At 33.5% G+C, this 23,098-nt stretch overlaps 2 protein-coding genes and 1 long non-coding RNA gene across 3 annotated transcripts; all 3 read left to right on the forward strand.

The window, feature by feature from the left end:
* Positions 1–2,329: 2,329 nt before the first annotated feature.
* Positions 2,330–16,081, forward strand: LOC139494222 (uncharacterized protein MCAP_0864-like). Its single transcript, XM_071282392.1, has 4 exons — positions 2,330–3,268; positions 6,026–6,259; positions 15,567–15,729; positions 16,077–16,081. The coding sequence occupies exons 1-4, from the start codon at positions 2,330–2,332 to the stop codon at positions 16,079–16,081; spliced, it is 1,341 nt and encodes a 446-aa protein (XP_071138493.1).
* A 2,666-nt stretch (positions 16,082–18,747) lies between these two features.
* On the forward strand, positions 18,748–19,235 carry LOC139494818 (uncharacterized). Its single transcript, XR_011657169.1, has 2 exons — positions 18,748–18,817; positions 19,192–19,235. It is a non-coding gene; the product is annotated as an uncharacterized lncRNA (long non-coding RNA).
* A 2,182-nt stretch (positions 19,236–21,417) lies between these two features.
* On the forward strand, positions 21,418–22,404 carry LOC139494223 (uncharacterized). The gene has a single exon (XM_071282393.1). The coding sequence runs from the start codon at positions 21,418–21,420 to the stop codon at positions 22,402–22,404; it is 987 nt and encodes a 328-aa protein (XP_071138494.1).
* Positions 22,405–23,098: the final 694 nt, after the last annotated feature.

Here is a 23,098-nt window from a genome sequence, read left to right on the forward strand (position 1 = left end):
TCATCAAGACAGATGAAGACCAAAAATAAATAAATATCATTTATTTTTTTCATAATACATGTACGTTTTTAATAAAGTTCACATTGCACAGTTCTAGTGTAATGACAACATGGTATACATGTATCATTTCTTAAAAAGGGTAAACTTTTTTCAATGTACATATATCAAAACTATTGTTTTATTTAACCAATTCTTTTTTATTTCATACTATATTTGTACTATAGGTTATTCCATATCAATATTGAAATAGTAACTGTTTTGAAATGTTTACATAAAGTATATAATATGTATTTTTCTTTTTTATTTATATATCAAAAGTACAATCAGTAAATCAAGACACAAGTTTAGGATGTAAATTACACACTGCTGAACATAATGTAACAACACTGTCTGAATGTGGCACCAAATAAATGCTCATATTACTACTTAAAATGTTGAAGTTTTTTAACTGTTCAATTGCCGTCTCCACATGAATGCGTACATGGACAATTTTTCTTGTCTGTTCTACTTCTTTTGCACTAAGTTGGGATTTACCTTTGGTGAAAGCAGGAATTACTAATGATGCATGGCGACTAGCTAACTCCTTTGCAATTAAAAGACCTCGGTCGGCTAGAACTTGGTCCCCATGCTCTAATTTATCCAAAAAACCACTACGCTGAGTTATAACTTTGTCTGATGTTCTACCTCCAAAGGCTTTTTACACAAATGATATTGCACCGGTAGGTGTTATGGACACTACAAACTTGATGGTGTTGTGATGTTTATAATTCGACCAGGTTTGTGCCCTTGCAGTTAAATTTGCTGGTCTTTGGATGAATATTTTGAAACAGTCTATGATGCTGATGCACCTTGGATATGAAAGTTTAAATACTATGGGCATGTTCTTTATGAGATTGTCTTTATCTGGCCACTGCACTAGAAATGACAGTTTTTCAGCAAGTTTTTGAATACATTTGTTAAATATATCGGATAAATTGACACCTTGAACCGATAAGCTATATCTTGGTGTTGAATGTTCAGTCTCAGCTTCATTAAAATACACAATAAAATATTTGACGGAGACATTAATTTGCTGGATGGTAATATTGTCAGGCAAAATGAAACTAACCACATGCAAATGGCTTTATTTGGCACACCTGTGTAAAATAGTGTTTACGGTCACTGGATATTGCTTGGTCACCAAACCTTGAGTCATTAAATTCTTTTCTTAGCGTAATATTTTATGCTTGTAACCTGCCAAGCTCTTCATGAAGTAGTTCATTTTCAATACGAAGGGCTGCTATTTTCTTGATGCATGGACCATGTAAATCTGAAAATTAAAAAAAATCAAATAAATGACAATGAAAAAAAGACGGTATGAAAACTTCACTTTGTTACAAGAACATAAACATTCTAAATGTACATCACAATTTCAATACATCACACTCAATTTAATATCTAATATAACAAAACATTTCACCATTTTTATTATAAATAATTTCATTAAATGTATGTTTCACTATAATACGTTATTCTGATTGGCTAACTAGACATCCCTTGTTATTCCTTAAGCAGTTGTATCACACAATAAAACTTTTCATTCATGATGACACGAGGTCTCACAATAAAGTGCACAGGTAAATGAAATAAAAACTTGATAAAAGGCGTGATTTCATGATCCTATAGGTAAAAATGTAATTATAAGTATTGAATGTTTTTTTTTGTAACTTAATAGGGTTGTAAAAGCGTTGACCGTGCGCACATTTTTAGTATAAAGCGCTTCCGCGCTTCATACAAAATGTACTTCGGTCAACGCTTTTACACCCCAATAAATTTACAAAAAAGAGCATTCAATTCTTAAATAAATTATTCAAATAAGACAAAACAAGATTTTAATCATTTCAATACCCAAATCACTGTGATGATTAAGTATAATCTAATGAGACTCATAAAATACAAATTGATGTAACAATTTAATTGGAATACTTTGACCTGGTAAAGGTCTTAGATTGGATCTAACCCTAACCCATAAGGATAAGGTTGAACATAAGTTCATGTCTAAGGATACGATAAGATTTCATTTTAGTTGAAGGTTAAGAGAACGTTACGTTTGAGGATAAGGAGAAGATAAAGAGACAAGTGGTAATAAGGACAGGGGGTAAAATGCAGATAAGAATAAGTTTAGAGATGAGATTAAGTGATGGTATCAGGGTTAGGCTAATAATTCAAGTAAACGCATCCGGCAAACGCAAATGATCACTCTATGGTTTTGGATAAGATCGTGTTTTCTACTTACGAAGTAATTGTATGATTGTAAAGTTATTAATCACCCATTACGAACAGATAGTCGATGCTAAAAAAAACCAAGGCAAAACATAAAAAACACCCTTGTCAGCTGATAGTTCATATTGATCCGTCACCTCTTTCTCCTTTTTTAGAATGTATATCACTTTCAAACTTAGAACTGATAGTTCAAAGGAAGTTCGACAAATTCAAAGAAGAAATTCTCAAAGAAAACAGAAGCGCCCTTTCAGGGCTGATAAACGACAATGAAAAATTAAGAACGGAAGTGGTGAACTTGAATAACAAAAACAAAGAGTTGGAAAAAAATCAACTAGAATTAAAAAGTGAGATTAATACAATAAAGACAGAAATAGAGAAGAAGGACATGGAGGTTGATGAAAACCAAAATGAATCTCAGAATCAGAATGAAATAGCCTTGTTAGGTGTTACCATCGCAACATACAACATTGAACTGACAAAAATAAAGAATGACATTGACATGTATAACAAAACTAATGACCAAGCTTTGGAAAATATTAGAACAGATCTAACCATGTTGAAATCTTCTCAAAAAGATGAGATTGAGAGCTGTCTGAACAATGCAACATTGAGCATAAAGACTAATTCAAATGCAACTGACAGAGACAACTTTAGCACTACAATCTTTGAAGTGTTTCCTGGGTTGGAGAGAGACCTTTCGGCGGAAAATATCCCAGTCACGGAATACATTGCAATAAACCAGACACCACATACCAGTACACCAAAGGAATGCATCGCTGAAACCAGTAGTGAAATTTCCTGTGCCAATTCAGAAGAAACAGAAGTATGTTTTGCTATTCAACCAATCGCTCACGTTTCACCAAGCGATGCTATTCCAAGTTGTTCTGGAGTGAAAAGGAAGGAAAAGACAGTGAAGAAAAGAAGATTCGAATGGAAACCGTATGCTAAGGGAAACCAATTAATTCAGGATATGTGTAAAAAGTTAGATTACAAGAGAGCCAATTACGTAAGGAGAAAATATTCGCAGAAGGAGTAATTCACAAATATTGGGAAGAAACGGACAAAATGGAAAACCATGTGTACAACAGGGTGGACACTGTGTGTAAAAGCAAGGAGGGTAAACATTAAATCTTCCGATTGTATATTGTTAAGGTTTCTACTTTTGAATTTGTACTATTTCTGTACTTAAAATCTGTAGTACTGGAAATTAACTTTTAACATCTAGTACTATTTCTGCACTTTAAACATATTGTAAGTTTAGGTACCTGTATTTTACAGTACTTGATTTGTATTTAAAGTTTTGGTACAGAAATAATACCAACAATATTCCATGTTTGAAAATCATAACTTTAAGAAATTTGAAATAGACAAACTTTCAGAATGCAGAAAATGTGACGGTGTAACCAAAAACATGTAGAATTAAAATTTCTAGTAAAAAAATCAAGTACTGTAAAATACAGGTACCTTAATATTGCAATGATTTGAAAGTAACAACATAGCACTAAATATTAAAAGTAGATTCCAGTTCTACATATTTTATATACTGTTGTTGAACTGCTGTCTTGTTAAAAAATATTAAAATCGACGTGGGTAAAAATACGATGCAAGACAACAGTTGTCCGTGAAACAGTTTTGAATGTTAGATAGGTTTGAAATAAAACTAAGGATAAGATTAGGGTTAAGCAGCGATTATTGTTAAACTTAAGTGTAAAAATACAGTAGTCTTTAGATAAGTATTTCTGATTGTATAATGGGCGATGAAAAATCTTTTAAGCTATAGGATCCGATAAGAAAAGGAGAAGGTCACGTTTCAGTTTTGGATACGATCTTGTAATAAATTTCTAAACAATACACCTTTAATTGAATGTTAACCACGATACCTTTTAGTTGCAAAATGTAAATGGAGAGTCCCTAATCGAATGGCAGAATCAAATGCACAAACACATCAAATGAATGGATAACAACTCTCATATTCCTGACTTGGTACAGGCAGTTTCTTATGTAAAGGTTATCAAAGGTAACTTGGTTTTATAGCTACCTAAACCACTCACTTTTATATCAACTTGTGTTGGACGTAAAGATTACACACGTATTTTGACGATGAAAAACTAGCGTGTTTAAATTGGCGGTAACAAATGATTTGTTTGAAATAACATTCAAAATTAAAGAGATATGAGGATAACGTTATGGATTAGACAAAGTTTTAGTATAAGTTTATGTCTAAGGATTAGCTTAAGTTTAGGTTGATGATAGAGATAATGTAAAAATACATTACGAATTGATAGTGAATGTGCCTCCAATTATTGTTGCTGAAAACTTTGTCAATACGACAACCAAATGTTGGGTTGTTTTGTTTTCGTGTGCATTTTGCAGATGCAAGACACATTTGTAATAAATACATTTGATTTAATTTTGCTATTGTGTGTTGGGGATTGATCTTTGAATGCTTTTCACATAAACATTGTCGTAAGATAAGATGATGTACGACCTTTATGTATGTTTTCATCTGGTCAATACTGTGTATATATAGTTTAATGTTTGGAAAAGAATATATCCATACTGTGTGTTTGACAAGAATTAAGATATGAAAAAAATACTCAGCTTCAATAGTTCGGTCAAGACAAGCTTAAGTATAAATAAAGTAGTATTTTAAAAGTGAGGTTAACAATATATCTTATAGTGCAGATTATGTATTATCGTTGAGGATAAGTAACGTTTGTAATATAATTAAAAAGAAAAAAACTCAGTTCTGAGTTTCTCTTCTGATAAGGATATGTCCTAACATATCCTTATAAGAAGAGAAAATCAGATCTGAGTCTGTTCTTTTTTCTTATATTACAAACTTGTGGTTAGAATTAGTATTCATCTAAGAATTTTTAGAAAACGCATGCACATTTTTTGATGTTATTAAAATTTAGTGTGTAATGAATTGATATTTGTATGTATGAAATACAGTTTATTTTTTTAAACCAATACTGTCGTACTGGAACATACGATTTTTGATCATTTTATTTTGATATTGAATGTTTATCATTTTATTTGCTGTTTGCTTACAGATACGTATTTCTGATTGTATAATGGGCGATGAAAATGTTTTAGGCTATAGGATCAGATAAGCAAAAAGAGGAGGTCACAAGTTCACAATAAATACAATAGGTAGGTTGTTTCAATAGAGGCCATCTGGGATGATGGTCGGGGAAATTTAGACTACCACCGGAAAAGGAGGGTTTATTGGATAGGGACAGAAATTTTGCCTTGCAACAGGCCACCTACGGACCCCTCAAAAGAGTTGTTGCAAGGGTTCTTAACGTGCAAAGAGCGAGGCACTCTCTTTACACTAGGCATCGGATTTAACGTCCCCCTTCTGACCGGACGTGACTGCGAACTTGATACATCCCGCACAGCCAAACGGACGCCCCACTTCGGCAAGCGTTTTACTGCCGGTCGGGAGAAGACCGAGTGACCATATTTCTATACCCCAGTCACCCTTGGGGGGCATACTGATATATAACAGCTGTGTATTTTCTATGAAATTTCCAAAGAAAGGGAAGGGGAAAAAATGAATACCAATATCCAGTAAAATTTTTATAATTTTCTGAACCCTAAAATGCATTTAACAGGTGCTAAGATTTGTCTGAACTCAGGATAACATTTGTGGTGTAAATACGGCAATTTTATGGTGTTATGATGAACGTTATAAAATAGTATAATCAGTCTTTAACATGCGATTACTGTATGATATGCTTACTTAATATGTTTGCAGCTTCTGAAAAGACTGAATAAAGTACACATGACACTTTCGGATGAGTCAAAAAGAAATATAATTCAGGAATTTGCATATCACTCATATGTACATATTAGACAGGAAATAGCCTGTGGAAAAGACGGGAAGATCAATGGTGACAATCTAGACATCTATATAACCACAAATGATATACGAATGACCAACAAAAACAAAGACTACCATTACTTTGCCTCATACTGGACTGCTTACAGAGTAAATTTACACAATCTTGACAAAAGGCCACTTTTAGATGTTCCAGTTACACACGATTTGTTTCTATTATCAAAGGAAGAAGCCTTCAGATACATACAGATAATAACTCAACGGTGAAATCATAAGTCTTTACATACTGGATAGTGGAGAAGGACTCAAAAGTTAAATTGATTCAGAATATCGAATTTATTTGTTACAGTATGTGCTAGGAAATTGCACATCACAAATAAAGTCGTTAAAATTACAATCACAACCCTATTTACAAGTTATAAGTAATCACTATTGACATAACTAAAAATAATCTAAACGTTGTTGACCTTTCTTGATAACATAAATGATGTTTTTTTAGGACGAAGTTTTAAAACATGATGTGCATTTCTAGTGTGTTAATGAAAGATCTCATTGTGTGGCTATTGTAAGTTGTAAGATAAATAGCAACAGCAATTTATCAATTCATCATGAAGTAAATTATTTGTCAGTTTATGTTTGATTCTTTTATTTCCTTCAAGGAAAGTCATAAACAATTGTTCATACCAATTTAGTCCAACGTTTCGACCTAACAGGCTTTTTCAAGGGAAAATGCCTCTCCACATATCACATATTTAACTCCATTTGTAGTGTAGTTTAAGTTTGATTGTAAAGTTTTAAATATTTTGTACATGCTTTCAATTAAGATAAATACACTGATTTTCCATACAGTTTTGCTCAAACTTGTTGAAATAAAAATATATTCAAGTGTTTTAGTAAGAATAAAAAAAGTGAAGTTAACTTAAAAAAAATAATCCAAAAAATGCGTTTTTGGTAATGTTGACTGAGAGCATCATTTGATGACCCCAAAAATTTCCTTTTACAAAAAGAATGTTTTTTATGTTGTGCTTATAGAAAAATGAAATGTTCTATGAAATAGAAATTTTAAAACTTGTAAAATAATATAAAGTGATCCCTGGCTAAGGAACTTTAAGGAATTTTATTTTTCATTGCAGATTTTGGATATAAAGAAAAAAATTATAATCTATATGGATCCTCTTAATAGCGAGTTCCATCAAACAAGAAGAATGAAGCTCCACCTGAGAAACTTTAAGTAAGAAATACAATTTCTGACTTGCACAATTGCATCGAATACAAAGAACCAACCCAACACATTTTACTGGATTTGAAAAAATAAATTGATGGACTTCTTATAAAAAAAAACCTACCAGGTTTCTTTGTTCGTCAATGTCCTTGGTGATGGATTTGGTTTCATTTTTCAGATATGTCTTGCTTTGAGTGCTTGTCTTACAAACAAAATTGTGTTCATATTTTCCAATTGTTTCGAGTTGAATGCAGCTGATGAGAGGTTACCCCTCGAAATAGACATATACTACATAACACATTAACAGTCAATGTTAACATCTTGTTATTTTTATACGACCCCAAAATGTTTTTTGCGTCGTATAATGCTATCATACTGTCGTCTTCGTCGTCCAAATAGACATTCAGTTTCTTGACAATAAGTTTTCACCGAGTTATGGTCCCAATTGTTTAGGAATTGGGGGCCTAAAATAGCATGTTTGTAGTTTTTAAACAATAACTTGTGTTTTAGTGAATGAATATCTCTGAAAATATACCACAAGTTGCCATACAATGAAGGGATGGTTAGTATTGACTTGCATTTACCTCCTTTACACTACTTATAAATTATGTTTTAAGAAATGTTAGGTTTTGGACTAATTGGTAAAAAAGGGTGGTGGTAGTAGTTTTCATTTTTTGTCTTCCAAATTTTCACGGATTCCTAAGCTGCTTCGTCAATTTCTATTATACTGTGCACAATGGAAGAACACCATATGGAGATGTGCATGAAAAAACATAGTTGTTCTAAATTATCATTGAAGGGAGATTATAGGGCCTTGGAATGTTTTAATTATCCGTCTTAGTATGATGAGATCGTTATACTGAGATGTTAAAGAAAAAACTGTTGTTTTCAAGTAAATGTTTAGTGTTTATTCATTACAATGGAGACTCTAAATTAAGTTTGAAGGAATAATCATAGAACAATGGCTCAAAATTATCTTATTTAAGTGAGAAAAGGGGGGGGGAGGTAGAAAAAAAGGTGAAATTTAAACAAAAATATATTTGTCAATTGGCGAAAAAAATAGTAAAGTGGCGAAAAATATTTTGTTTTGGCGAAAGAGGTGGCGAAAAAAATAATTGATTCAGGGGAAACCCTACAAATCATAATGTTTCTTTAACGATCGGATTTTGCTCAAATAAATTAAATGTGTTCACGTTATCTGAAAATTGAAGTATGCTTATTTGCCATTGTATTAAATCAAGATGAACTAAAGTAGAGACTCTATGATTGTTTGACTTATATTTCATGGGCAATATTTTAAGGTTAATTGTATCCTGTTTATTAATCATAGAAAATGATTTCTATGTTTATGTGGGCTATTGTTTGAATAAAGATTTAACAAAAAGAGACTTTAGTTTTATTTGTTATATATTTTTATTGGGAATTTATATATTATTAATGAATTAATGGATAATAAAAATGTTGACAAAGTACTGTATCATGTTGTTATTCTTGAAAATGATTGTTTGTTATGATTAATTGTCATAGTTTGCATCAACAGTAACCAAAACAGAGATAATTATAAAACGAATGGTACTGGGCTCTCTTTAGAGATTGCAAAAGAATTGCCCATACCATATTTAACGAAAATGTACAACTGAAACGGAAAATTTGGGGTTTAAAGATGAAGCAGAATGGTGTTAACTAATCAGGAATTGGTATAGCGCAATTGACGAGACAGGGAATTTCAAGGACAAGAGGATTGCTTGGCTGTTTGAAGAATTTAGTGTTAGAATAATTTGCTTTTATTTGTAGTTTACACAATAACAAGTTATAGATAAAGTTAGATGTATTTCCCCATAAACAATCATTCTTTTTACCAAGCAATACTCACAGAATGATTTTTTTCATCCCGAATCAAACATTAAAACTAGTGACAAGATCATGTAAAAAAGATGTCATTAAAAAGTTATATGCAATCAAAAGCCAACGGCAGCAGCTCTCTGAAATGGTTATTAATTCTATACTAAATAATTAATTATTCATGATATATCAAAACAAAGGGGATATTGAAATAATAGAATATGGCCTGTACGTTATAGTAGAGCACATGCGTGGTGGCCACACCCATTGTATTAGTTAATGATGTGGGTTTTTAAAGACGGAGCAAATTTATTAGCACAAAAATTTACCTCATGGAGAAGACTTGACGTCTGATTTATTACGGACAGATCTTGAAAGGATATTTTGGAGAATGAGTCAGTCAATCCAAGGAAGCTTACATACTCTATCAAGATCATAAGAAAACGAGAAATTTAACAACATGAACTTCATTTTACAGTTTCCATTAATTCAGTTCTCATCAGCAAGCTTTGGCTACATGGTAGATCATAATATCTAACAAAAGAAAAAAAGGTTATGCCGATGTTACTCAAGCGTTGTACCACGTATGCGAGACAGAACAGTCATGATAGTTCATCTGGTGGAAGTTCTTTTATATCCCCAGTTGTAAGATGTTAATGAATTTCAATAGGACTAAATTTATTATCATTGAACGGGAATTTGAAGTAAGAAGAACCATACGCTAGTATGTAGAACTTGTGATCTGCAATGTCTGTTTACAATTTCTTCCACCAAATATGCTGCGGCTATTTACACCGATACCCACACACACTTATGGTAAAAATACTTTGTCATATATTTACAATGTTTCTGTGCTTTTCTTTCGATGCTTAAAAGTCAAGTCACAATAATTCTCTCTCTCTCTCAGTATATATTTACACATGTTATCTTTTGATTACGATTCCCCGTACCTAGCAGTATGCGTCTGTATGCCTTAACAGTGAGAATGACTCATTTCTTTAAAATATCAACAGCACTAAGTGACACTATTTTTTGTACGTCATACAGGTAACAGAAAAATATGTGTCGTTTACAGTATGCGAGTTGCAAGTTTATAAGAAAGCCGAGTGTGAGTTACAAAAGTATCAAATTAGTTAAAAAGCCAAACAAATACAAAGTTGAAGAGCATTGAGGACCCAAAATTCCAAAAAGTTGTGCCAAATATGGCTAAGGTAATCTACCCATTGGGTAAGAAAATCCTTAGTTTTTCGAAAAATTAAAAGTTTTATAAACAGAATATTTATAATATGACCATATAATTGATATTTATGTCAACACCGAAGTGCTAACTACTGGGCTGGTGATACCCTCGGGGACGAAACGTCGAATTGTGTAAATATGTGAAAACTAAAATATTTTAATTTTTTGTTGAACCTGTTGAACATTTTGGAATGATGATTGTTTATAGAAATGTGCATAGTGTTGTTGATTATTGCACCAACCCCTCGCAACCCCCTGAGGGGTTCATGCTTATATATTGGCGAGTTTTGGATGTGTCTATGGGCCACTCAATATTTCTCGGCGGGAAGTCAGAATAAAATTCTCGGAACGTCTCGAAAGTTTTGGGTCATTTCTGCAGTTCTAAACAGGTTGTTCTCTACGTGTTTGATATGGTCACTTGATGGCCGTGATGGTCTTTGACGAAGCAGTTATATTTGTGTTAAAACGACCACTGTACATTGTGTGCATCTGGGTCAATTATAACGTTTCTCGATAACATGTAAACTAATTATGTTTGAAGATTAACCACGGGATACTGACAGTGTATTTCATCATAGACTTGCGTGGAGAACATTCTGGTTAAACTATTTATATTAGATCGGAAAACAGAAAAATAATATTCTTATCAAACTTATTTAATTCAATCGGAATGAAAGAAATATATACCAAATGTATACTGTATTTATGTTTCTGAAGAAACTAACAATGATTGAAATCAGAATATTTTCAGAGTTACAATTAAGGAATAAGTATTTTATATGACAATATACTCTGTTTTGGTATTTTAAATATTCATTTGTGAAGGAAACATAAAAATCATATGTAAATAAATTCTTGCATCCTACAAAAGAAATGTTTACAAACAATACTTATTATAATTCTACGTTTAATTTTTCATACAATTTTTTATTTAGGTTTTATGAGTAATTATTATTTATTTTTTTGTATTGTAATATATCCATAAAACGGAAAGTAAGATAAATTTATTAAATATTACAACATATATATGACATAACAAAAAGTGGTGTACATGTATTTTCAGAGTGGAAACCTGTAACTGCAGAGCCTTCCCCCACCCCCTCCCTGTTTTGTTGATTATATATATATATATGAACTGCAAGAATAAATGTTATCATTACCTTCCTTGAAGGCAATCACCTGAATCCTTGAAACAAGGACTTTCCAACTCCCAGGAATTCTGTGTGCTGATTGAATAAGCCTTTGGACCATCTTTGCTTTTTAACAGCCTGGCAATTTTCACATCAATCACAGAACATAGACCTCTTTTTTCTGCCTCTTCCCTCAGGCCACATTGATCGGCAAGTTCTTTAATTACCTTTGCTAGAGTAGGGTAATTGGGAATTTGACCCTTTTCCGCTCCTTGTTTTGGAGCGCAATACTGACAGCGGCTATGCCTGGGCTCATATAAATTGTTAAGCATTCTATTTTTCAATCAGAACTCTCATGACTTTTATCTTGGTTTGTTGCCTCACTCTCTGGCACATCCATGTTTTGGTGAGGATCAATATCAATAGGGGAAAGAAACGTATGTTTAGGGGATGGATTGATTGTTGGTTGCTTAACGTCCAGTGGCAAATCTTTTATGCATATTCAGAACGAGAACAAGTTCACAATAAATACAATAGGCAGGTTGCTACAATATATGCCACCTGTGATGATGGTCTGGAAAAATTGGACTGCCACTGGAAAATGAGGGTATATTGGACAGGGACACAAATTTTGCCTTGCAACAGGCCACTCGCGGACCCCTCAAAGAGTTGTCGCAAGGGTTCTTAACGTTCAAAGAGCGTGGCACTCTCTTTCCACAAGGCATCGGATTTAACGTCCGCCTTCTGAACGGACGTGACTGCGAACTTGATACATCCCGCACAGCCAAACGGACGCCCCCTTTCGGCAAGCGTTTTACTGCCGGTAGGGAGAAGACCAAGTGACCATATTTCTATACCCCAGTCACCCTTGGGGTGGTTAAGGTGATGGTCTTTGATGGGTATGTAACAGAAATAAAAGTAAGCAGCACTATATTAGCAGTGGTAGGACCCCAATTTTCAGTGCTCTTCAATTTTTTACCAACAATCGAAAACTTTCGAAATTCTAACGTTCCAATTTTCAATAACTGATACTAGTAACAGTAACTCCTTATTAAAATATCCTGTGTTAAGATAAAATATCAGTTAGTTAAAAAACGAATGAAAAATGTGTGGTTTATAAACTACAAATATATCAAATTTATTACGAAACTTACTTTAACCAATCAGCCTGAAATGGTAACTAGTGGGTCTTCGACCAACAAACCAATTTTGCCAATATCCCCCATATCTATGGGGGTTGGCGCTAAAAACGTTTTAATGTTAGTCTCGTCGACTTCAAATGGGGCTATTTCCATAATCTGGAATAAGATTTAAAAATAAAAGATATATAATCTTTACATAGTCATTATTACTTAATTATGCAAACATTAAATAGATAAATAATTCATAGAATTTTTCTTGTTATTTTTGATTTATGTATTCAAAAATTCCAAAAGTTTAAAAAAATCAAAGTATATTTATTGTCAAAACGATATATCACGGTTGAAAGGGTTGGGCAATTCTGTGTATACGAGTTTTTGGCGACCAATTGTCCAATTCGAAACTATATCATGTACGTAAATATAGGTTATTTGTTGTTGTTCTTTAAGTGCCGGCAGCCGTTTCAAAACAGGAGATTTCTAGGCAGTTAAGCTGCCGTATGCGAGCACCCTGGATTTGTGTGCTGCCAAATAAATGCTGAAATACGTGCCATTGTTATTATCTAGCTGGCTACTATATTATTTGTAACTTATTGGACAGTTTTTTTATACTTTTCATTCTGGATTACAAAAAAATATGACCAGAAAAACCTTAAATGATCGTCGATTTTCCCAAAATTTTGAAGTTGCACATAGGAAGCAGAGCACATACGGAATCCTTATGTTGTTTATTATCCCCTGAGCGTTTGGCTAAGATGTCAAAGAACAAATGTATGAAATATCTAATCGCCGAAAATCTCTAAAGACAAGTAGTTAAGATTTCCCAAAATTGCAAAAGTCGTAGGATTATTTTTTGTCGTCAATGTCAATACGTAGTCAACTACGTATATAAGTTCAACAGATCACGTTGTTGGCGGCAATTTTGAATTTTAAAGAAGTCGAAATTTTCGTATCTTTTCAATTTGGACGCAGGAGTTCAAATTAAGGGTGACTAGGGTATAGAAATATGGTCACTTGGTCTTCTCCCGACCGGCAGTAAAAGGCTTGCCGAAGTGGGGCGTCCGTTTGACTGTGCGGGATGTATCAAGTTCGCAGTCATGTCCGGTCAGAAGGGGGTCGTTAAATCCGATGCCTCGTGTACCTCTTTTACAGAAACACAACTGTTTCGGCCAGCGAGGAGCGGAATCACTGGAAGGACCAGAAGTAAACAGCAGGTGAGAACCTGGACAGGTCAATTTGTTTGCAACGCAACAAGAACACCATCATCGTCTGAAAAAATTTCACTACAATCTGCAGGATTAGGTCATAAAAAGATACAGTTCCGGCTAGACGACAACGAAGAAGAAGTTTATAAGATTTTGTCAACAGAAGAAAAGGGGTTTCCTCAGTTGTACAACATCGGTAGTTTTGAACTACTTCATTGCACCATCAACTGCAGGGAACTCCAACGCCCAAACTGCAAATGGGTCGTTGAGTCATTAAAGCAGATAATAGGCAGCCAGGCAAAGATATACATACGCCCGATTCAGAGAAATCTAAAAGTTATTGCCAATTCAGAGCCAGAAGCAACATCATGATCATTTAATCCTTACAAGTGTCTTAAAATCTGGTATTTTGTTTTTGATTTTATATTGTAAAGCAGTGTTTAAACATTTCTCGAGTGACATTAATTTGTAGTTCTGTTTATGTCTGTAACTTGGTCAGTGTTTTTTTCGAATGGTGACCAAATGGATTCAAATTTTTCTCCGTTACAAAATGATTGGGATTTGTGTTTGCATTTACATTTAATTTTGTTAGTTTTATATTAAACTTATTTGTGTTTGTATTGAACATGATGTAGGACATTATGATACTTTTTTTCTCCTTTTTATACGATATTTACTTGTTTTACAGAATCACTGGGGTAAATGCAGTTTCGGTCATCAGCTTTATGAGAATGGCTAACGAATTTGTGATTGATGTAGAGGAAGCGAAAAAAATGTAAAGAAATTAAAAAAATACAAATTATAGACCTTTATGGCGACAAACATTGCAACGTACATTATTGCAAAGTCCCAACTGAGTTACCTCGCTAAATATGTAAAACATAGGGAGTGAAGTACATGTAAAAAAGAGCATCGTATATGCGTGTGCCGGGTAAGTACAAAAAGGTTCGCGATAAGACAATGCAAACGTGTGGAATTATTCACTTTAAAAAGTCTGAATTTAGACAAATTTTAGGAGATTTTTTTTTAAAGTGCATAGGGAAACAATGCATTAACAGACTTTTTAATTTCATAACTCTTTATAATAATACAAAGCTGGATCATAAAATGTATGTTGTCTGCTCTATGGTTGGGTAGTCGTGGCTTTAACACATTATCCATTCCCTTTCTCAAAGGCGTAGGTCCAGTAAGACCGACCACTTTTTGGCCCAAAAATATAGCAGTTTTACAAAGTTCTTAAAATGTAAACTTTCAGTTATTTATTGTACAGTAGAAAGTTGCTGCTACATAAATATGTGCTGTTTTTGACATAACAATGCACATATTTTGAGTAATATCACCATAAAGTCATGTTAAATTACTGAAATCTTCACAATTAGAGCAATTTAGTTAAATTTTAGACGGTTTCTGTGTAAAACAAAAGTGTCAACATTCGTGTTCATCCTTAAAATTGATTGATTATTGGTTGCTTAACGTCCAGTGGCAAATATTTCATGCATATTCAGGACGAAAACAATTAGCTTTTTGCCACCATCTCTTTCTTCAGGCCACTATGAATATTCTCGTTTAATTAGCTTTTTGCCACCATATAACTGTCCCCATACACTATTGGTATAATGCATTCAAAACAAAACCCTTCTCCAATACAATTAATCAAATAACAGACTTTCTATATTGCAGATTATATATGGTACACGAAGAACTGATGGTGAAAGAATAGAAAGACTGTGGTCCTATTTAGGAGGCTTTGCTAATATATCAAAAGAAATGTCCCCAGAAAACAGATGTGATCTACTTACTGATGCTCTGACCCACTATGGAAGAAAAATTAGGGACAAACAAGGTATGATTTATAAAATATTTGAAAGTAAGATTAATTTTTATTTTTGCCACTTAATCTTTAATACCAAATTTGTACTGACTGTGGCAAGTAGTCTCACAAATTAAAAAAACTCATACATGTGTCCCATGTATTGAGTAATTTTGTTTTGGTATCCTCTCTTTGGAACTAAAATGTTATTTTAATTCTTTAATTTTTACTGTTGATTTATTAATCATTTTTAATCAAGAATTGTTTATGTAGGTAAAACCATGTTTTATAATTATACCTTTTTATTGATTTGAAAGTTGTTTCCTGTGATAAGTGTAATACCTGCAGAACCATTTAACTGCCAATTTTGTCACTTCCAGATTGACAAAAAACAAGCTTTTATACAGTTTTAAAAAAGGCATAACTCCAAATAAAGTTATATCACATGTATTGATTGAAGATAAACTTAACAAGGATAAATGTCATGATCGATCAATCTGATATTTTTTTCCATCTTAAATGGTTAATGTTAGAAAAATTCAAGAGAAAAAAGTCAGTTAAAATGCTAAATTATGTTTTAATATCATTGGTTAATCTTCCAACTCAAGTCAAACTTGTTATGCTAAATCCATACTTATGTTATTGCTGAAATTATTCATTGATTTATTGTTGGTTGCTTAACGTCCAGTGTCGAATATTTCATACTTTGTAACTATAGAGGCCATCCAGGATTTTAGACTGCCACAGGATTGGTTGATTGATTGTTGGTGGCTTTTTACACCGCATTAGCACAAAAGGCTATATCGCGGCGAGAGCTATTTCTAATATTTTTACAATTTAAAGCATATTTTTAAAATAAGACAAAAAGTCATTTAAAGCATATTTTTAAAATAAGACAAAAAGTCCTTCAATATACTAAAATTATTGACTAAAGCAAATTGGATATATACAAATAAAAATCAACAGTAAGATTACGTGATAAAAAATTAAAAACGACTTAAATATAATAACATTTTTTATATTCTATAATAAACTCCAATTTCTTTTAAATATGCAACAATATTTGTAAATGGAACATTATTGAATAAATCATACATATTATTGACATTGAAATGCTTCTAACGAATATCAGCAAAATCAATACAATTAATGAAAACATGTTTAATAGTAAACTTGCAGTTGCAAGATACACATTGTGGTTTCTTCATTTTTTAAAAGATACTCGTGTGTTATTCTCTAGTATGACCAATACGACATCTAGAAATAACACACTGATCTTTTCTGCACAAAAAATTATTAGAAAGTTTGCCTAAATAAGGTTTAATTTCATTAAATTTATTATCATCTTTTTTACTCCATTCATTTTTCAATATATTAAAAACATATTCTTTAATATTAGATTTAAAATCAGTATATGGTATATCACAGTTAGATAGAGGGTCACCCAGGGCATTATTTGCCACAGGAAAATGAGGGTATAAAAGATAGGGAGAAGACCAAGTGACCATAAATTTGTTTCCCCAGTCATCCTTTTTGCAGAAAATTCCAGAAATACAGATTTATAAATGACCGCTTAACTAAACTATTGTACCTAGACCCATTTTAAAATCTGCAGGTAAATAATAATTAACTCATAAATCGATAGAGAAAAACACATATCCGGGTTACAAACTAAAACTGAGGTAAACACATCAAACATAACTACGACACAAAATGTAACACACACAGAAACGAACTGTAATAGGCCATTTTCCTGACTTGGTACAGGGAATTAAAAAAAATGATGGGTTGAACATGGTTTTATGGCATTCCAAACCTCCGTCTTAAATGGCAATGTTAACTACAACATCAAAATAACAACACTACACAACAGGACTAACTCCTAGAAAATTCAAAACGAAAGAGTCCCATAAAAAATGATAAACAATTGTCTTGACTTGGTGCAGACATTAGTATAGTATACTCTGTGTGGTGTAATTGTGCGAGGTGTTTGCTCAGCAAGTGGGGAAAACCTTGCAATGTGTATGCAAATTTGACAAAGTTTAACATTCTGTCATTCGTGAAAAACTATTTACAAAACAAATCTTGAGATCGTATATGCACTCTTGATAAAATAAAACAAACTGCAAAATATAAAATAATATGTATAAATGCAACATTTCTTCTTGCTAAAGCAAAACTAACCCTTTACAAATTTTGTCACACTCCTAACATTATTGTCATGTTTTTAAGGATTAACTTTTTCTGTCAAATGAAACTCAAATTAAGACCGAAGTCTTTCTTCTCTCACTTTTTATGATTCATATTGCTTATTTTTTTATAATTTTATCGTTAGATCTCATTCAAATTTTCCCTTGTTCTTTCATGCTTTTCTTTTTGGCTTTCTCTACTGCCTCGGTTCTTGGACAAATTTCTAAATGTAAATATGATTTAAAATATTTTTCAATTTCAGCCATTTCAATTTCATCCAATCTCTTTCTTACTACTACTGGCTTCTTTTGCTTGGTTTGCTTGTTGTGACTAGGTAAAGGACAATCCTCCTCTACATCCTCTTCCTCTTCGTCATCTTCAAAAACATTCATGTCAAACATTCTGTCCTCTCTGCAAAAATAAACAATTGAAATTACTTTCATTTCCTTTCTAACAGTCATTTTCTACTCATTACCTAAAAAGAAACTACCAGTTTTCAATTATTCTCACTGCCAAAGAGACAACCTCTACTGTAATTTGAGGAATTTAAGCCATTTGTATTTATGGTATTGCTTTAAAATTTCAAATTTAAGCCACACAATAATAAAAGTTGCTTAAATACATGAGTGAGGATTCCTCTAAATTTTATTTTCTCATAAATTATGGGGTATGTAAAACACAAGAAATGCCTTTATCACAATTATCAAAACTGTTTGTTGAACTAGAGACTCTAAACGTATGACTTGGTCACATGGTTAACAAAGCTGCTAGTCTCATGCCAATGAATACATACTAGTAATCTGCTTGTAATGTTACCGGAACGGATTTCCGATTTGTTACCTTTATTAGTATTTTTGTGGTGTCAGACACATTTCCTGTCAAATTTGTTCTGCTTTCAACACTTATATTTGCTGGTTATAAGCGCCATAGAGTAAGTTCTTTACATTTATTTATCTTAAAACTATTGTTAGATAAAGTTTACATAAGTATTTTTACTGATTATAAAGTATACGCTTTGAATTATTTCACACACAAATCACGTTGTTCAAATCACTGTATGAAAAGTGCGAATCGTCAAATGAGTTGATCACATGGGTCATGTCAGATTTTTTTAATTTTCACTGTATGAAACGTGTGAATCGTAATAAAGTTTTATTTTTTATTTTTCAAGATTTTACTAGTATAAAGTCGGCGTTATTCATCCAATATTTTTATGTTTGATATTGATTGCTTGTTATAAATGACTTATGGTTGATACATGTATGTTTGCTTGTCATTTACATTGTGATATTTTCTTTTTTGTAGTCTTTTACCCTCAGTAGAAGGAGGAATAAACATATCCAAATTTATAGTGTTCTTTGATTTTGGGTCATGTAACATCACAGTAAAAGATCTCATACAGCAACAGCAAAGATGAGTCAAGCTGAAGGACATGCGTTTTCAGACAAATTACAGTCATTTTGTGAAAGTAGAGATGATTACGATAAATCATTGGACAAAAACATTCAATTGGTTAAACAACTACTTTCAGACTTTGATGAATGCTTTGATCAAGTTAATGCTAGTAATAAGCCATCTCCACAAAGAAGTTCATCTGTGCAGGCGTCTCATGATAGAAGTCTACCTGTGCAACAGTCTTTTTGCATAGGTTCTCCTGTGCCACAACAACCATCTGTGAGTACAGATTCTGTAACATTAGCTAGTACAGCTACCCAACAAAGACAATCAAAAGAACTTGAAGCCAAACGTATTAGATTAAAGTGTTTAGAAACTGAGATTGAGATTCGGAAGCAAACAGCAGAGTTAGAGGCACTGTTAGAGTTGAAAAGTGCTCAAAGTGACTATCTGTTAAGTTTAGATGATTATGATCAGACTTTAGTTAAACAAATAGATTCTGATGAACGATTTCGTAGTGACACAAAGACAGATTCTAATAACAACCATGTAACTTTTTCATCTAGTACTCCACATGGCCAGCCTAGCCAAAAGTTCACAAGTGATAATTATGAACAACCAAGTCGTATTGAACCAGTGTCAACGCTAAATGCATCTGCTTCAGCATTTAAACCAAAAACAATAGATGATTCAACCTTACAATCTGCCACTGGACTAAGTCGTTTTTTGATTAAGAAAGATCTCATCTTAAATCGCCTATCGAAATTTGACGATAATCCCATGCTATATGTTTCATGGAAAATAAGTTTTAAGGGCATCATGCTAGAATTAGACACTTCTTCTACAGAAGAACTCGATTTATTAGTACGTTGGCTGGGGCCTGAGTCATCAAAACAGGCGTCAACCATTCGTGCATGTAATGCGATAAATCCAGGTTTAGCAGTTGAGAAAATTTGGGAACGACTAGAACAAAGGTTCGGTTCGCCAGAAGTCATAGAGACATGCTTAAAAAGAAGAATTTCGTCATTCAAGGTCATCGACAAACAAGACCCAAAACGCTTATATGAGTTAGCAGACCTTGCTTCTGAAATAGCTTCAATAAAATGTCAACCTCAGTATAACATTCTGTTTTCGTATTTTGACTCCTCGACAGGAGTCAATCTCCTCATTTCCAAACTGCCATGGAATCTCCGTGAGAAATGGACAACAGACGCAACAAGATACAAGGAACGAGAACAATGTGTCTATCCCCCGTTTACATTTTTCGAACAATTCATACAGAGAATCGCTAAAATGAAGAATGACCCAAGTTTTCAACTTACCAGTACTCATGAGAAAACAAGTAGTGCAAGCGAACAAGATCGCACGTATAGGAAATCGTACAGAAATGTGAACATTTCTACTCATAAAACAGAAACAATTGAGGAAAGAAAAACAAACAATGAGTTACACAAGGCAAATTTGTGCCCGATACACAAGACAAATCATCTTCTTAATGATTGTACGGCATTCCGGAAGAAACCCTTATCGGAAAGACGACACTTTATTCTAACAAACAGTATTTGTTTCAAATGTTGTGGTCCAACAAAGCATAGGGCTGCAAACTGTATATGTGACAATATTAAATGTGCTATATGTAAGAGTCCATCACATCCCACAGCACTTCATGTGGAGGTCTCAGTCCAAGAAGGGGAGGGGACCATGGACTCTGGTGATGATGTTAAGGTGACGTGTACACAGGTTTGTGGGTATCCTGAAAATACAAGCAAATCTTGCGCCAAAATTATTCCGGTAAGAATTGTAAATCACAACATGCCTGAAAAACATCGTATTGTCTACGCAATGATTGACGATCAGAGTTCGCATACATTAGCAACATCTAATCTCTTTAACGCATTCCAGGATCATTGACCTGATATTAATTATTCGTTGATTTCTTGTGCTGGTAAAGTTCAAGCAAGTGGTAGGCAAGGAACTGGATATTCTGTTCAGTCTTTAGATGGAAGTTGTATGTTTAGATTGCCAAATATTATAGAATGTAATGACATTCCTTGCAACCGAGACGAGATTCCGTCTCCAGAAATTGCGTTTCAATATCCCCATCTCAAACCAATATCCCAATATATTCCTAAAGTGATGGAAGACATAGAAATAGAGCTATTAATTGGTCGAGACATATCTGCAGTGCATTATGTGTTAGATCAGAGAACTGAGGGAGACCGGCTCCCATTTGCCCAAAAGTTACCCTTAGGTTGGGTCATTGTTGGACAAGTCTGTCTTGGAAATGCACATATGCCTGAAATAACTGTATACAAAACATACATCACAAATAGCGGTCGACCAACATTATTTGAACCTTGTCAAAGTAAAATTAAGGTTGAAACCGATTTATTTATAAAAACAGATAAGGATAACAAAATAGGACTTTCAGTGGACGATACACGTTTTCTAAGGTTAATGGACTCGGAGTTTGAAAAAGACACTGATGGGCATTGGACCGCACCTTTGCCATTTCGTAAGAATATTCAACCATTGCCAGATAACAAAGCTCTTGCGTTAAAACGCGCCAATTCTCTTGACATGAATTTGTGCCGTATTCCTACTAAGTTGGAACATGTGAAGTTGTTTATGGACAAAATATTTGAACGTGGTCATGCTGAAAAAGCACCAAGTCTATTACCGAATGATAAGCGATGGTATTTGCCCATGTTCGGGGTATACCATCCTCGAAAGCCAGAATCTATCAGAGTTGTTTTTGATTCGTCCTCTCAATTTGGAGGTGTAGCCCTCAATGATGTGTTAATGTCGGGTCCAGACTTGTCGAATAGTCTTCAAGGAGTTCTGCTTAGGTTTCGTCGTGAACGCGTTGCAGTAACAGCTGATGTGGAACAAATGTTTCATAACTTCCGTGTTAAGACCGATCATCGCAACTATCTTCGTTTCTTATGGCACCCAAATAGTGATTTAAGTAAACCTCTGGAGGAGTTTAGAATGACAGTTCATGTATTTGGCAACAGCCCTTCACCAGCTGTTGCCACATATGGTTTGCGTAGATCTGTCCAAACCGCATCTTTGACGTTCAGAGATTTGTATCTAAGAACTTCTACGTCGATGATGGACTAATAAGTTGTTCAAGTGTGTGCGAAGCCGTTGATTTAGTGAAGAATACACAAAGTGAATTGATGAAAGGCGGCAGATTAAGACTACACAAAATCGCGTCGAACTCAACAGAAGTACTTAAACAATTTGCTAAAGATGATCTTGCGAAAGACTTGAAAAACATTGACATTGACGAAGAAAGTTTACCGTTGCAAAGAAGTCTAGGCATATCATGGGACATTAATTTAGATGCCTTTGTATTTAGTGTCGATACAGAACCGAAGCCATTCACGCGCCGTGGGGTGCTCTCTACTATCAACAGCTTATTCGACCCCATTGGTTTTACCGCACCAGTAACTCTAGAAGGAAAGTTATTGCTACGCGAGATTATGTCATGCTCTTCGTCTACCGACTGGGATGATCCGCTAGAGGAAGATTTTCATAAACGCTGGAAAGTATGGGTTGACTCGTTGAAAAACCTTTGTGATTTGCGTATTCCAAGAATGTATTGTATTTATTCAGTTGAGAATGCAAGTAGGCACCAAAATATTTATCCAATCTTATTGTGCCTACAAGTAGTAAACAATCGTACAATACTCGACTTTCATCATCGGATAATTTTATTGTCCCTAAATCAAATACAGAATTATACAAACCAAGTTTTTCTTTTAGTGGTCCAAAAGTGTGGAATTCACTGTCCAGTGAAATTAAAAAATCA

The sequence above is a fragment of the Mytilus edulis genome, chromosome 11, assembly GCF_963676685.1.
Source record: "Mytilus edulis chromosome 11, xbMytEdul2.2, whole genome shotgun sequence".
Lineage (NCBI taxonomy): Eukaryota > Metazoa > Mollusca > Bivalvia > Mytilida > Mytilidae > Mytilus > Mytilus edulis.

Bases quoted from the DNA above. Each gene is read 5' to 3' on its own strand.
- LOC139494223 (XM_071282393.1), top strand. From the start codon at position 21,418: ATGGAAGACATAGAAATAGAGCTATTAATTGGTCGAGACATATCTGCA.
- LOC139494222 (XM_071282392.1), top strand. From the start codon at position 2,330: ATGCTAAAAAAAACCAAGGCAAAACATAAAAAACACCCTTGTCAGCTG. The intron at 3,269-6,025 runs GTAAGGAGAAAA...ATATGTTTGCAG, and splicing joins ATTACAAGAGAGCCAATTAC to CTTCTGAAAAGACTGAATAA. The intron at 6,260-15,566 runs GTAAATTTACAC...TCTATATTGCAG, and splicing joins CATACTGGACTGCTTACAGA to ATTATATATGGTACACGAAG.